Below are 15,410 nucleotides of genomic sequence, written 5' to 3'. Positions count from 1 at the left end.
GCTGGTCTGAGAATTTCAGAAACTGCTGATCTACTGGGATTTTCACGCACAACCATCTCTAGGGTTTACAGAGAATGGTCCGAAAAAGAAAAAAAATCCAGTGAGCGGCAGTTCTGTGGCCGGAAATGCCATGTTGATGCCAGAGGTCAGAGGAGAATGGGCAGACTGGTTCGAGCTGATAGAAAGGCAACAGTGACTCAAATTGCCACCCGTTACAACCAAGGTAGGCAGAAGAGCATCTCTGAACGCACAGTGCGTCGAACTTTGAGGCAGATGGGCTACAGCAGCAGAAGACCACACTGGGTACCACTCCTCTCAGCTAAGAACAGGAAACTGAGGCTAAAATTTGCACAAGCTCATCGAAATTGGACAGTAGAAGATTGGAAAAACGTTGCCTGGTCTGATGAGTCTCGATTTCTGCTGCGACATTCGGATGGTAGGGTCAGAATTTGGCGTAAACAACATGAAAGCATGGATCCATCCTGCCTTGTATCAACGGTTCAGGCTGGTGGTGGTGGTGTCATGGTGTGGGGAATTTTTTCTGGGCACTCTTTGGGCCCCTTGGTACCAATTGAGCATCGTTGCAATGCCACAGCCTACCTGAGTATTGTTGCTGACCATGTCCATCCCTTTATGACCACAATGTACCCAACATCTGATGGCTACTTTCAGCAGGATAATGCGCCATGTCATAAAGCTCGAATCATCTCAGATTGGTTTCTTGAACATGACAATGAGTTTACTGTACTCAAATGGCCTCCTCAGTCACCAGATCTCAATCCAATAGAGCATCTTTGGGATGTGGTGGAACGGGAGATTCGCATCAGGGATGTGCAGCCGACAAATCTGCGCCAACTGTGTGATGCCATCATGTCAATATGGTCCAAAATCTCTGAGGAATGCTTCCAGCACCTTGTTGAATCTCTGCCACGAAGAATTGAGGCAGTTCTGAAGGCAAAAGGGGGTCCAACCCCTTACTAGCATGGTGTACCTAATAAAGTGGCCAGTGAGTGTATATATACAGTGGGGCAAAAAAGTATTTAGTCAGTCAGCAATAGTGCAAGTTCCACCACTTAAAAAGATGAGAGGCGTCTGTAATTTACATCATAGGTAGACCTCAACTATGGGAGACAAACTGAGAAAAAAAAACAGAAAATCACATTGTCTGGTTTTTTTTTCCATTTTATTTGCATATTATGGTGGAAAATAAGTATTTGGTCAGAAACAAAATTTAATCTCAATACTTTGTGATATATCCTTTGTTGGCAATGACAGAGGTCAAACGTTTTCTGTAAGTCTTCACAAGGTTGCCACACACTGTTGTTGGTATGTTGGCCCATTCCTCCATGCAGATCTCCTCTAGAGCAGTGATGTTTTTTGCTTTTCGCTTGGCAACACGGACTTTCAACTCCCTCCAAAGGTTTTCTATAGGGTTGAGATCTGGAGACTGGCTAGGCCACTCCAGGACCTTGAAATGCTTCTTACGAAGCCACTCCTTCGTTGCCCTGGCGGTGTGCTTTGGATCATTGTCATGTTGAAAGACCCAGCCACGTTTCATCTTCAATGCCCTTGCTGATGGAAGGAGGTTTGCACTCAAAATCTCACGATACATGGCCCCATTCATTCTTTCATGTACCCGGATCAATCGTCCTGGCCCCTTTGCAGAGAAACAGCCCCAAAGCATGATGTTTCCACCACCATGCTTTACAGTAGGTATGGTGTTTGATGGATGCAACTCAGTATTCTTTTTCCTCCAAACACGACAAGTTGTGTTTCTACCAAACAGTTCCAGTTTGGTTTCATCAGACCATAGGACATTCTCCCAAAACTCCTCTGGATCATCCAAATGCTCTCTAGCAAACTTCAGACGGGCCCGGACATGTACAGGCTTAAGCAGTGGGACACGTCTGGCACTGCAGGATCTGAGTCCATGGTGGCGTAGTGTGTTACTTATGGTAGGCCTTGTTACATTGGTCCCAGCTCTCTGCAGTTCATTCACTAGGTCCCCCCGCGTGGTTCTGGGATTTTTGCTCACCGTTCTTATGATCATTCTGACCCCACGGGGTGGGATTTTGCGTGGAGCACCAGATTGAGGGAGATTATCAGTGGTCTTGTATGTCTTCCATTTTCTAATTATTGCTCCCACAGTTGATTTCTTCACTCCAAGCTGGTTGGCTATTGCAGATTCAGTCTTCCCAGCCTGGTGCAGGGCTACAATTTTGTTTCTGGTGTCCTTTGACAGCTCTTTGGTCTTCACCATAGTGGAGTTTGGAGTCAGACTGTTTGAGGGTGTGCACAGGTGTCTTTTTATACTGATAACAAGTTTAAACAGGTGCCATTACTACAGGTAATGAGTGGAGGAAAGAGGAGACTCTTAAAGAAGAAGTTACAGGTCTGTGAGAGCCAGAAATCTTGATTGCTTGTTTCTGACCAAATACTTATTTTCCACCATAATATGCAAATAAAATGAAAAAAAAAACAGACAATGTGATTTTCTGGATTTTTTTTTCTCAGTTTGTCTCCCATAGTTGAGGTCTACCTATGATGTAAATTACAGACGCCTCTCATCTTTTTAAGTGGTGGAACTTGCACTATTGCTGACTGACTAAATACTTTTTTGCCCCACTGTATATATATATGTATTCTATGTGTATATATCTATTCTTTCGTTTCTTTATTAAACCTGTCAGTGTGAGTTTACTGTATAGCGCACTGAATTGATGGCTTTTCTAAAAGACACCGGGTGCGTATTTCTCGCAAGTCACATGTGTGGTACGTGTGTAATCCATATTTTTTGCGCACCCATAGACTTGCATTGGCGTACTACGGGCGTAGTACGCTGACAATCGCAGCATGCTGCGATTGGCACGGAGCGTAGAATACGCCCGAGAAATATACGGCTGTTGGGAGCAAACCCACAGAGAATCACTTGTCCATGTGTAATGCGTGCTTTTAGCGCCTCTCACTCGTCCGTATTCCTCGCTAGTGTGACCCCGGCCAAATACCACATATATTCTGGCACTTCAAAATATCAGAAACAAACATTTTCGGGCCAATATACCATGACGGCCCCAAAAATCATGAAGAGATCCAGTATGAGAATAAAATATCAAATTAAACATTAAAAATATTATAAAATTACAAAAACGCTCAGCAGGAGGCGCTCAAAACATTCATGCCATTAGTTAATATAGTCACACAGACAAATGTGAATCCTTGCACATAAGTAATTATAAATAATTTCCAACAAGAGTATAATATCTTTATAAATGTAGAGAATATTCACAGCACAGTATTAAAAAATATATTGAATATAAATCAGGCCCAATATATGTAACTTAATTAAATAACCTCAGTGTCAAAATAACTGAATATATCGTGACTGAACAAAAAAATACTGTGTGGAAATAATCTGGGACAACACTACAGGCAACTCACTCTGAATGTAATAGAGACCCACATTAAATTGCACCTGAATGAAGGTAACCCAGTCTGATATATGCTGCAGGTAAAAGTAAATGACCTCAATGTCAGCAGCACGATTAAATAATATCACAGCTGAGAAAGTACTAGAGGATTGCTGCATAAATCCACAAAGGTTCAAAATACAGGTAAAAAATGGTAATACCTATGAAAATGCTGATGCCAGGTCTCTGGTGAATGTGACTGCCCCCCGGAAGAAGCTAGTGCAAAACACGTGTTGGGGTGAAGGAGGTCGCGTCATTCACCAGAGACCTGGCCTAATTTATATTCAATATATTTTTTAATACTGTGGTCTGAATATTCTCTACATTTATAGATATTATACTCTTGTTAGAAATTATCTATAATTACTTAGGCCTGTTTCACAATTCAGTTTTTTTCTTGTCAGTTAAAATCCGCCAAAATGGCGGAAAGCGGATCCGTTGGTAACTGAAGCTATCGGATGTCAGCGGACCGTTTTTTTGATGGATCCGTTGGTGAGAGAGAGAGAGAGACAGAGAGAGAGACAGAGAGAGAGACAGAGAGAGAGACAGAGAGAGAGACAGAGAGAGAGACAGAGAGAATATTTTTACCGTCCGCCAGAAATGATTTCAGGGTTAAATTTCTGGCTGAGATCATTCCTCCGGGCATGCGCAGTACAAAAATGCGGATCCTTCAGCCAAAAAAAGTTACACGCTCCGTCCGGGCATGTCGGCGGACGCAAAAAAATTGGCGGATCCACAAAAAAACGGATCCGACAGATGGCCATCCGTCAAGATCCGCCAGTAATGCAAGTCAATGGGGAAAAAAACGGATCCGCCAAACAAAATGGTGGATCCGTTTTTTTAGGAAAACGGCGGATCTTGACTGATGGAAAAAAACTGAAGTGTGAAACAGGCCTTATGTGCAAGGATTCACATTTGTCTGTGTGACTATAATAACTAATGGCATGAATGTTTTGAGCGCCTCCTGCTGGGCATTTTTGTAATTTTATAATATTTTTATTGTTTTTTCAATAAAATTTGATATTTTATTCTCATACTGGATCTCTCCACTATGGATTATGTTGCATACTGTAAAAACTTAAGCTTAGGGAATATTTACTCTTGTCTTTAGTGTGGCAGATAAATCTGTACAGGATGGTCCACCTTCCAAAACTTTTATATTTCTATAGAGCAACCCTCCATTCTCTACATAAAGCTCATTTTAAAGTTTAGATAAATTCCTTACACCTTTCTTATAGAGCAGCCTGAGGGAATTGCTAGAGAGATCATAGAAGCCCCATTGTTTATATATTATATTGCCACACAGCAGCCTTATGACTGCATCATTAGTGCTAATAGTAATAACCCAGCAGGGGTGCTGGAGGCGATAGTATTGGGTTCATATGTGGCTCTCATCTCCCCAGTCCATTGTATAGAGAGAGTAGTAGGTACAGAATGACAGAGGTAGTAGCTGCAAGAAACTCTTACCCTGTGGTATAAGGGGAGGGGGAGGCGAACAGAGAATGGTCCCCCACCTTACATACCACCTAGGGCTGGTACATCTTACCTCACACAATTCTATCAGGAGGGTAGCATCAAAATAATTACGTCCCTAAAATAAAGGATAATAAAATAATTAAAATATCTGCAGGAGTACAACTCTATAGAAAAAGTCAGAAGATAAAATTTGAGTATGCTATTCTCTAATTGATCACATATTGCAGCAATATCTAATCTAATCCAAGTCTTCTCGCTGGCAGCGGCTATCACACATTAATGCCCCTTTCACCTAGATCTATTATTGTGTAATTGGAGACTTTCAGCGCGGAGTAGACTTTTGTTCAGTTGCTCAACACAACATTAGACCAAAGGTCAGCAAATTAGTAGGTAAACCGCATTTCTGTCCATTTGTCCATAAAGCAAATTACAGCAATAAAATTAAATTCTTCATTTGCATTCAACATTAACATAGTTCCAAAATATTGTAAAGAGGTTCTCACCAACCAGTTGTCACAGCGGTGACTCACAGGCCTCCCCAGTGCCGCTCGGCTCCCCATGCCGTTTCTCCTCATGCCTGGCCATCCTCCTGAGTCAGCTTCATGCAGCACTGCCTCACCTGCATGCGCTTACATCTAGCCTTAAGGGGGTATGGCCGGTCTCTGCAGGAATTTAACCCTACTGTGTCCTGCAGAGATTAGGCTCCCTGACCTATTCCCTGTCAGCAGGGCCTATAATTGACAGTGCCTGCTACCATTCCTTGCCCAATGGTTGGTTCCTATTCTGTTAGCACCCAGTCTTGTGGCCCTTCATAGTCTGTATCTTTTTAACGACCAGGCCTGTTTACCCATCCTGTCTGACCTCTGTGCGTCTGACCTCGGCTACATGTAATGACCCTGTGCCACCTGACCTGACCTCGGACCTTTTGACTAAGCGTCTGCATGCCCGAGTTTGATCTGACATTCGGATCACACTTGGCTATGCAAGTCAATGAGTGTGTGGCAAACATCAGACTGCAGTTGGATGACATCTGAGCACACTCTAATTTCCACTCACTGACACAATGGAGAAGATGGAGAAATCTTCTCCTCATCCAAGAGAATCCGATCATACTATAGTAACACTCTGTCCACAGTTTGTTCAGAGTGTCATTTGCATAATTGGCCCAATTCTCTCAAATGAGAGAATACAATGCCGTCTGTACCTACCCTAAGAAATAGAAATCAAGGCCAGATTGTGCAGAGTAGTCATTTTTGGCACCCATGAAAAAGCTAAAAAAGTGTCCCAGGGTCCATTTTTCAACCCAACAGTGCCAGACCACATGTTGCTTGTGCTACCAAGAGCAGCCTGCAAGGCTTAAACGTGCTACCCTGGGCTGCAGTTTTCTCTGGAGTTGTCTAACCTGTGAGTACATCTGGGACATCACTAGTCAGCAATTGTAAAGGGATCTGCCAGCAGCAGATTTTGGTTATTTGTGTTCCAAAATGTGTCTTCAGGGTGACAGAACATTCCTCTGACAACCATGACAGCAGCCAAGGTATGTCCGTGCAAGTATATATACATACTTGATGCTGATTCAATAGTGATGTTTTGAAAATGTGGGCCACGATTCGTTAACGCTGGCATTGCACACGCCAGTCTTAATTAAGGGGTATTTTGGTGTAGGATGCATTGAATTCATTAAAAGAAATTTGTTGTTTCTTGTTGGTGGTGGAGCCTCCAAGCTCCTCACCAGAAATGATACTACAGTCAGTAGCACTCCTGGAGTAAAAAAAAGCCGCCACTATTCATACAGTTGACGGTAAGGCTTTGCCACAATCTGTTCCACCACGTCTCCTCAGCAGCTCTGCCTATCTTGGTGGGGCTGCCAAAAAACTGGTGTCACCAAAATTTGCAAAATGTTTGAGTTTGGGAACTTTTGAAACAGTTTTACTCTTGCCTTCTGGCATAAACACTTAGACAAATGGGGCCTTGGTTTCCATTTTGTCATCATTCCCATATCAGTAACATGTCTATCATGTCTGTGATTTCCATAACACCACAACTTTCCCTTCTTGGTGTTACAAGCTCAATGTTGAGTGTATTCATGGTTCCTGCATACACTTTCAACAGCCTTGGAAATAATAGAAATAAATATACCTGTCATATTAGCATTGGAAGGAATAACAACCCAGTGTGAGTATTTTTAAAGGATTGATCTAGTCCAAACACCTAAAATAGGTTGTTTCATTTTGTATCTGCTGATACAGTGTATTAAAGGTTTTATTTTGTGTTATTTTTCTCGTTATCTCTGATTTTCCAGATTTGCTTGTCGCAATAATATTTCTCGATTTTTATTAGTTTTGCAAGGATATGTTATATTTTATGTCATATTGCATTAATATTTAATGAATCTTTGAGTTAAATGAGGCAAACACAGAGAGATGTTTTTACTGTTTAGCAGTAGGCAAAGGTCAAATAAAGATACTGGAACAAAGGTCACCAAACGCAGAAAAAATGGAGGGCAATATAAAATATTTGCTGTTACTATCTCTCTATCTTTTGTTTTCTAGTTCAAATGTAACTTCACTGAAGGCACAACATGACCCCATACAGCCCACACTTTCTGCACCATTCTTCCTCGGCATGGATCCCCCTCCTGTCTTTCTAGGACCATGGTGATGTTTGGTTTATAGTGACATCCAGGCAGTCATTGGTGATCACAGTAATGTAACATCTGTGAATAGATGATTTATACTGCAGGCACACAATATCCTTTTAATATCCCAATTCTCAGCAGGACATCATTGTTCTAAACAAAACCTCATAATAAGTAGATCAGATTCATTATCCATATTTTTTGGAATGGTTTCTATGAAGTCTTTACTGTTTTTTTCCATTTTCATACATGCAATGTGCTTATAGCTCTTTCTCCTGTACTTTCTTGAAGAACTCAAGGATGCCATAGATGAAGTCATGCCAGAGCTGAGGAAAGAAAATGCCAGAGTTTTCTACATCACTGAAACACCCGTCAGTGAAGGGACAGAAACGTTTCTCGACAAAGTCAAATCCGCTTCATGTGACTCCGTTCCAAAATCCCTCAGGTCATTTGTTGGGACAAAAACACTGGCAATGTACATTTACACATCTGGAACCACAGGTAATGCTTCTCTTCTTACCTTTCATCTTTGCCTTGAAATTCTGAAAGATCATATTGTCGCCTCGTATCTGCACAAACTTTCCACTGTGAACACAGATGGAAATCAGTGAAATACATTTATATTGCTGTGGTTTTGCAGCAGATTTCATGACATAAGGGGTATTCATGACTCATGTGAGCTTAAATTCTTAACCTTTTAAACATCTAATCCCCTCCTGATCTTTTATACTAAAAGCCCAATACACACACCACACTTAGAGTGGATTAATTGGCCACAGCAGCCTTTTATTAAAGGGGTTGTCCGGGCTTTTCACATAATCTCAGGGCATATCTGGGCTGCAGAATTGTGACAATAAGTAATTTACTTTATGTCACTAGTTTGCACGGTTTTGTAGATATTCTTAACATAACGTCCAAGGCGGGTGTGTTATGGCATTGAAATGACAACTGGTCGTTTCCTCCTCCGCTACAAAAATCATTCCCTCTGTAGCAACAACCCCACCCTCCATAGCTACAGGCCCTCCCCGTCCACATAAAGAAGCTGTCAGAGACACCGCACTGCACTTGCTCATAGAGCCAGTGCGTGTGTCCTGAGTACAGAAGCAGTGCTAAAAGATACCTGTGGAGAAGGGCAGCAGAGGTGACCATGCGTGCTTCAGGCTAATAGTGTCAGGGTCCAGTCAGCGCTGGAAAGTAAAGAGGCATAGGACCTGCGGACACTGAAAATGAATAATCTGGCACGGGACCTATGGTCATGTGACTGCAAGGGGGCGGGGCTTAGCGTCCTGTTTTCAGATAGGACAGGACACCATACAACAACTCAAAGTCAGGCAAAACAGAGGTCACAGCAGTACGGGCAAACGAGGTACAGGAGGGACAAACAGACGGGTAGTCAGACAAAGCCAAAGGTCATACACAAGAGGGCGACGAGGTACCAAGGGGACAAGCAGAGAGAAGTCGGGTCACAAGCAGAGAGTCATACACGAGAGGAAGCGCAGTACAAGAGGGTCAGGCAGAACTCGTAACAGGGACAGAACCGAATCACAACCGAACAAGCAAGCAAGATATCAGGCACAAGGCACACGTACGCACAAGGTCAACTAACTCAGCCGAGGACAGGAGTATAACTGACACCGGACCCAGGTCCAGTGAGCACTAAATAGCCTCCTTCTGCCAGAGAGAGGCAGCACAATTAACCCATAGTCTAACCAGGACGGGTCAAGGCGAAATCCCGTCCTGGATCATGACAGAAGCCCTCACACAGTAACAAATCTTCCCCACCGCTCCATTCCGCCCCCTTCCCCCCCCGGCGCCATTCCCCCCCTCCCTGCCGCTCCATCCCCCCCACCACGCCGGTCCGTCTCACCCGGTCTTCACATTGCCGGTGAAAGCTGCAGCCCCGGGAATGAGCGGGTCTTGTGACAGGCAGGCTGAAGTGACGTGCACAGAGTCTGTCACATGACCCGCCCCTTCCCTGCTGCCCTTTTGTAGGGAAGGTGACCTGGCGGACTGACTGGTCAGATTTCAAAAGGGAAAACAGCTAGGAAAGTGCAGGTGACGTGCAGTGCCTTGAACTGACATTAGAGGGAAGGGAGGAGTGTGAGCATAGGACTTGACATCAGCTTAGGGCTAAGAAACTGTTGGTCATGGGGGGCGGAGTTATAGGGAACCGGGAAAGCTATAAATTTGACAGGAGGGTTCCAGAAAGTTCCAGTCCCCAGGGGGAGCTCAAGTGACGAAGAGACTGTGACAGTTGCTGCACTGTGAGGAAAACCCAACCAGGGGGACTGAGGAGAAAGGAAGTCAGGGGGGTGGTCCTGACATAAAGTACCGCAGTATAGACGAGGCTCCGGGTGTAGGACACCGTATTTGGAACGACGTTTGACCAGTAAAATTACTGTTGGTGCACAGGCCTACAGCGGCCACAGTGACGGAGCTGTCAGAAGCGTCGCAGAGTGTAAAAGGGGGAGGTACGTACATATACATCCCCGGATAAAGTACGGTGTCGCAAGATGTTCTGTAACCGGAGAGCTGTGAAAAGAATTGCGGTGTGCTGTGAGGCCATCTGGCGGACGGCGAGAGAGAGAATAAACTTGGACCTGTTGCACCCGAAACTTGCCTCCAGCTTGTGTCTGTACGTTACTGCGCGGTATCCAGAGGGACCACGCCCCAGCCCACCGACCCTACACTTGGCGTAGTCGGCAGGATCAACGCCGCTAATACAATATCTTCTGCGGAAGGCCTGCGTCTGAGGAATGAGAACGGACTTAGACTGCACTGTGTGGATTATAAACCCCTGTGGATTACAAATTACCAACCTGGGGATTACAAATTGGGAGCACTGTGGCGTATCTGCATTGCCAGCAGAGGATCCGGGGCGGTACCAGGTCCGGAGCAAGATGGCGGTTCTGCTTCAGCGCAGAGGAGAGATCCAGGTGTTTGCCGTTGTCTCCAATGGACTTGGGCCCCCTCCTACGTACCCTTGGGGACGGCGATATGTAGCAGGAGGCCGACGCTCCCACATACTGGACCCTGACAAGTGGGTGGAAAGGCCTGCTGTCTCCCCACCCAGCAGAGGGAGTGGCACAGAGGAAAAGATTGTCTGTGGCTGTCTGGCGCCATTCGATTGCTGCCCGCTGGACGGGATGCAACGCTGCGTTTGTAGAGGCATCGGCCGCTTGGAGTGGCGATGGTGGCGGGAGGTCAAGCTCTGCCAGAAGATCTATACCTCGGAGTCACGAACAGCCAGTCCAGTCTCGGGTGGAGGAGCGGAGCCATGGCGGATCCCACTGGAGCGGCCGCCCAAGATACCAGCAGAGAGCCCTTCCGCGGAACCTCTGGGCCTGGAGGCCAGCCTCACCGGTTGGTGAAGTGAAGAGCGGAGACTGCAGGAGCAGCCGCGGGAAGATGTGATGCAGACCGCAGTGCTGGGGAAGGTGAGAGTTCCTCCGGCTTTGCCAGTGGCTCCGCAAGCGGCCCCCACCCCTCAGCCGCAGTGCGTGGCTTCCTGTGATCCCGAAAGTCTGGCCAAGGAAGATCCCACTGTCTATGCGGAGCTGAGTGGGGCCTCCACTCCCAGCCCTGAGCCACCCCACCCGGTGTCGCCGGTGCGGAGCCTCTTTCCCGAAGACACTGTTGCGTCCCCCCTGCAAGTGACGACATCCTCCCCGAAACCAGCTGTTACTCCGGTTATGCCAGCTCCGGCTGAAGCTCTGGATGCAGTCCACCCTGCGGCCGCGATTATGCCGGCTTTGGAACTGGCTGTGGCCTATGTGTCAGGCCCTGTGGCCCAACAACCGGAAAACTTGTCTGCCCCTATCCGCCACCCGGCCCCAGTGGCTGCTGGGCCGCAGACATCACCGGCCGCCTCTGCCCTTTTTTTGTCCCTGGGTAAGTCCCGCCCACCGGACTCCCGGGCTCACACCGGACCCTCCGTTTGGGTCGCAGAAGTGGTAAAAAAGAAGAAAGCCAGGGAGCAGGAAGTATGGAACCTGCTTCATGCAAAGGGAGAGGCTGGCATGGCGGCTACACGATCTATGGGACGGCTCGTGTATACGAATATACCCAGGGGGTATGGGTTCATACGCGATCTGGCTACCGGCCAGAAGGTTTATATTAATGTGGCCTCTATTCATCAAGGCCGGGCTCTACACGAGGGGGACTTGGTGTCGTACTACAAAGAGTACTGTCCCAGCGGCTAATACGCGGTAGCTGTGATTGCTGAATCTGAAGGTCACGAGCCCCCGTAGAAAGTACTCACAGGACACTCCTTACATCCCGGGAGCTCCACGGCTGTGGGGCCCCTCGCTGCCAGCCACTAGGAGGTGGCTTGAACTTTCGAAATTTCATTGCACCGTTGTGCAAATCACAAGGACAGTTTTCGTCCAAGTTAATGAAAAAGTTTAATATAAAAATGTAAGTTTTTTGTGTGTTAAGCCTGACAAAGCGGGGATGTAAGGAGAGAGGAAGTATCCATGTTAAAGGAAGGGGGAGAAGGAGAAAATCTGTTATGTTCATGTTATTTATATGTTGGTTTTAACAAGCAATAGTAAAAAGAAACAAAATGTAAGAAAATGGGGTACTTGTGATATTATAGAGTTGTTCTGATGTATGATATGCACAAGAAAATGCAACAGGTCCGAGTAAGGGAAGGTCTGTGTGACCAAAGGAAGCGTGAGACCGAAGGGGTCTATGAGATGAGAGGGTCTGGGAGACCAGGATGCCGACCATGACTGGTAATTAAGAGAAAGACAAACAAATGGAAGATGTGAAGCAGACAGTAGTCCTAGGTCAGGTCCCAGACACCACGGCCCCCCCAAGAAGAGGAAGGCGGGCGCCGGCGATGATCTGGTAGGTGTAAGGCCACGATCATGGCGTACCGGATTGTGAAAAGTGACAGAAGGGAAGAGTAGGAGAGTAAGATTGTCGGGGACGACGATAGACAATGGAAGGGAGAGTGTAGGGAAGGTGACCTGACGGACGGATTGACTGGTCAGATTTCAAAAGGGAAAACAGCTAGGAAAGTGCAGGTGACGTGCAATACCTTGAACTGACATTAGAGGGCAGGGAGGAGTGTGAGCATAGGACTTGACATCAACTTAGGGCTAAGAAACCATTGGTCATGGGGGGCGGAGTTATAGGGAACCGGGAAAGCCATAAATTTGACAGGAGGGTTTCAGAAAGTTCCAGTCCCCAGGGGGAGCTCAAATGACGAAGAGACTGTGACAGTTGCTGCACTGTGAGGAAAAGCCAACCAGGGGGACTGAGGAGAAAGGAAGTCAGGGGGGTGGTCCTGACATAAATTACCGCAGTATAGACAAGGCTCCAGGTGTAGGACACCATATTTGGAACGACGTTTGACCAGTAAAATTACTGTTGGTGCACAGGCCCATGGCGGCCACAGTGACGGAGCTGTCAGAAGCGTCACAGAGTGTAAAAGGGGGAGGTACGTACATATACATCCCCGGATAAAGTACGGTGTCGCAAGGTGTTCTGTAACCGGAGAGCTGTGAAGAGAATTGCGGTGTGCTGTGAGGCCGTCTGGCGGACGGCGAGAGAGAGGATAAACTTGGACCTGTTGCATCCGAAACTTGCCTCAAGCTTGTGTCTGTACGTTACTGCGCTGTATCCAGAGGGAGCACCCCCCAGCCCGGCCCACCAACTCTACACTTTCACCGGCAATGTGAAGACCGGGTGAGACGGACTGGCGTGGTGGGGGAAAATGGAGCGGCAGGGAGGGGGCGGAATGGAGCGGCGGGGAGGGGGCGGAATGGAGCGGCGGGGAGAGGGTGGAATGGAGCGGCGGGGAGGATTTGTTACTGTGTTGTGAGGGCTTCTTTATGTGGACGGGGAGGGCCTGTAGCCATGGAGGGTGGGGTTGTTGCTACAGAGGGCATGATTTTAGTAGCGTAGGAGGAAACGACCAGTTGTCATTTCAATGCTATAACACACCCCCCCTTGGACGTTCTGTTAAGAATATCTACAAAACCGTGCAAACTAGTGACATAAAGTAAATTACTTATTGTCACAATTCTGCAGCCCAGATATGCCCTGAGATTATGTGAAAAGCCCGGACAACCCCTTCAACATTTAATACAAAACAGTATAACAGTAACCTCCCAGAAGAGGTGGTCTTCGAAGCCCCAAAACTATAAACCGCAGGTTTAACCCCTTTCTGCCATGTGACGTACTATCCCGTCCATGTGCCCTGGGACTTAAGGTACTGTCACACTTAGCGATGTACCAGCGATACCGACCAGCGATATGACGCGGTCAGGATCGCTGGTACATCGCTAAGTGGTCGCTAGTGAGCTGCCAGATAGGCAGATCTCACTAGCGACATCGCTGGGGACGGAGATCGCTACTTACCTGTCACACCAGGCGATCCTGCGTCCTCCCGCCCGGCTCCACGCGTCGCTCGTCCTCACAGCAGGAAGCGCCACAGGAAGCTGACGACGAGAAACAGTCCTGAACGTTCTCGCGCGATCAGCGATAACCAGCGGGGGAGCCGGTCGCTGGTAAGTATCAGACACAGAGATATCGCTAGCAATATCGCTATAACGTCACTAGTTATAGCGATATTGCTAGCGATATCTCTTAGTGTGACATGCCCTTAAATCCCCAGGGACGGGATAGTACGTCACAGCGATCAGCGGCCGGGTGTCAGCTGATTATCACAGCTGACACCCGGCACTATGTGTCAGGGGCGGTCACGGACTGCCCCCGAAACGTTAACCCCTTGCACACCACGATCAAACACGATCGTGGTGTAACGGGGGTTAAAGGGAAGCATCGGCAGGGAGGGGGCTCCCTCCGTGCTTCCCTGAGCCCCCCACAGCAGCGCAATGTGCAGCGCTGCTGCGGGGGGCTCCTTCACTGCAGGTCCCCGGATCCAAGATGGCGACGGGGACCTTCGGTGGCCTGCAGGGAGCTGGCTTCCTCAGTGCCTGCAAAGCGCAGGCATGAGGAAGTCTGCTTCTATGCCTGTGACAGATTGCTGATCTGTCACAGCGATCTGTGATGTGACAGATCAGCGATCTATCACATGACAGTGATGTCCCCCCTGGGACAATGTAATAAAGTTTAAAAAAAAAGTGTAAAAATAATTTTTAAAAAATCACTAAATAAATTTAAAAAAAAAATATTCCCTAATAAATTCATTTCATGGAAATAAAAAAAACCCAAAACAATAAAAGTACACATATTTGGTATCGTCGCGTCCGTAACGACCCGCCCTATAAAACTGTCCCATTAGTTAACCCCCTTTAGCGAACCCCTTAAAAAATAAAAAACGAAGCATAAAATAATGATTTATTATCATACTGCTGAACAAAAAGTGCAATAACGCGCGATCAAAAAGACGCATATAAATATCCATGGTACTGCTGAAAACGTCATCTTGTCCCGCAAAAAACGAGCCACTATACAGCGTCGTCAGCGAAAAAATAAAAAAGTTATAGCTCGCAGAATAAAGCGATGCAAAAATAATTACTTTTAATATAAAATTGTTTTCATTGCATAAAAGCGCCAAAACATAAAAAAAACATAAATGTGGTATCGCTGTAACCGTACTGACCCGAAGAATAAAACCGCCTTATCAATTTTACCGCACGCAGAACGGTGTAAACGCACCCCCAAAAGAAATTCATGAAACGCTGGTTTTTGTTCATTCTGCGTCCCAAAAATCGGAATAAAAAGCAATCAAAAGATGTCACATGCCCGAAAACGGTACCAATAAAAACGTCAACTACTCCCGCAAAAAATAAGACCTCACATGACTCGGTGGATCAAAATACGGAAAAATTATAGCTCTCAATATGTGGTGATGC

General features: G+C 46.6%; 1 protein-coding gene across 1 annotated transcript in view; it reads left to right on the top strand.

Annotated features, from left to right (window-relative positions):
* SLC27A2 (solute carrier family 27 member 2) overlaps window positions 1-15,410 on the top strand; it is a 113,264-nt gene that overhangs the window by 27,168 nt on the left and 70,686 nt on the right. The window contains exon 2 of the mRNA XM_073568509.1: window positions 7,873-8,082. Within this exon, the coding sequence (XP_073424610.1) occupies window positions 7,873-8,082 (210 nt within the window). The remainder of the gene's footprint in view (window positions 1-7,872; window positions 8,083-15,410) is intronic.

The sequence above is a fragment of the Dendrobates tinctorius genome, unplaced genomic scaffold (genome assembly GCF_039654945.1).
Source record: "Dendrobates tinctorius isolate UK_male_01 unplaced genomic scaffold, ASM3965494v1 ptg000022l, whole genome shotgun sequence".
NCBI classification, from domain to species: Eukaryota; Metazoa; Chordata; class Amphibia; order Anura; family Dendrobatidae; genus Dendrobates; species Dendrobates tinctorius.
The sequence above is the reverse complement of the archived record's forward strand: the minus strand, read 5'-3'. Positions and strand labels throughout refer to the sequence as shown.